Below are 475 nucleotides of genomic sequence, written 5' to 3' on the forward strand. Positions count from 1 at the left end.
TTATTCCTCCGATACCAATCTGTCAAGTAGACTTCAATAATAATGTAGTTTGATTATCATGGAGATTAAAAAAAGGGTCACCTCATGACTGACCTTTTTGGGTCACCTCTCGACTGACCTTTTCCCCTTCAGCCAGCCTTAGCCATCAGTAGTTCGGTCTCTCAACTAACCCACTAACCAGCAGATCGAGACCAAGGAGGGCCCCGTCAGCCTCTTTGCCCGCAGCCCACCTCGCCTCTCCGCGGGGCGCTCGGCCACCCTCGGTCGCGGCGTGGGCGGGGTCTCTGACCTGACCGCCGCGATGGGCGTGCCGGCGAAGGGCAGCACCTTACCACGCTCCACTCGCATGCCATCGCTACTCGATCTGAGGCCGCCCGCGCACTCAGCCGCCGCGCCTCACACCCACACGCATCACGCCCACGGGCCGCCTCACTCCCACGGGGTAGGGCGCGAGTCTTTGGTGTGGAGGCGACCA

General features: G+C 60.6%; 1 protein-coding gene across 1 annotated transcript in view; it reads left to right on the forward strand.

The window, feature by feature from the left end:
* Nucleotides 1-475, forward strand: part of LOC119592927 — a gene marked incomplete in the record, with an annotated part of 145168 nt that overhangs the window by 142561 nt on the left and 2132 nt on the right. The window contains 1 exon segment of the mRNA XM_037941818.1: nt 185-442. Coding sequence (XP_037797746.1) covers nt 185-442 — 258 coding nt within the window.

The sequence above is a fragment of the Penaeus monodon genome, chromosome 31 (assembly GCF_015228065.2).
Source record: "Penaeus monodon isolate SGIC_2016 chromosome 31, NSTDA_Pmon_1, whole genome shotgun sequence".
NCBI classification, from domain to species: domain Eukaryota; kingdom Metazoa; phylum Arthropoda; class Malacostraca; order Decapoda; family Penaeidae; genus Penaeus; species Penaeus monodon.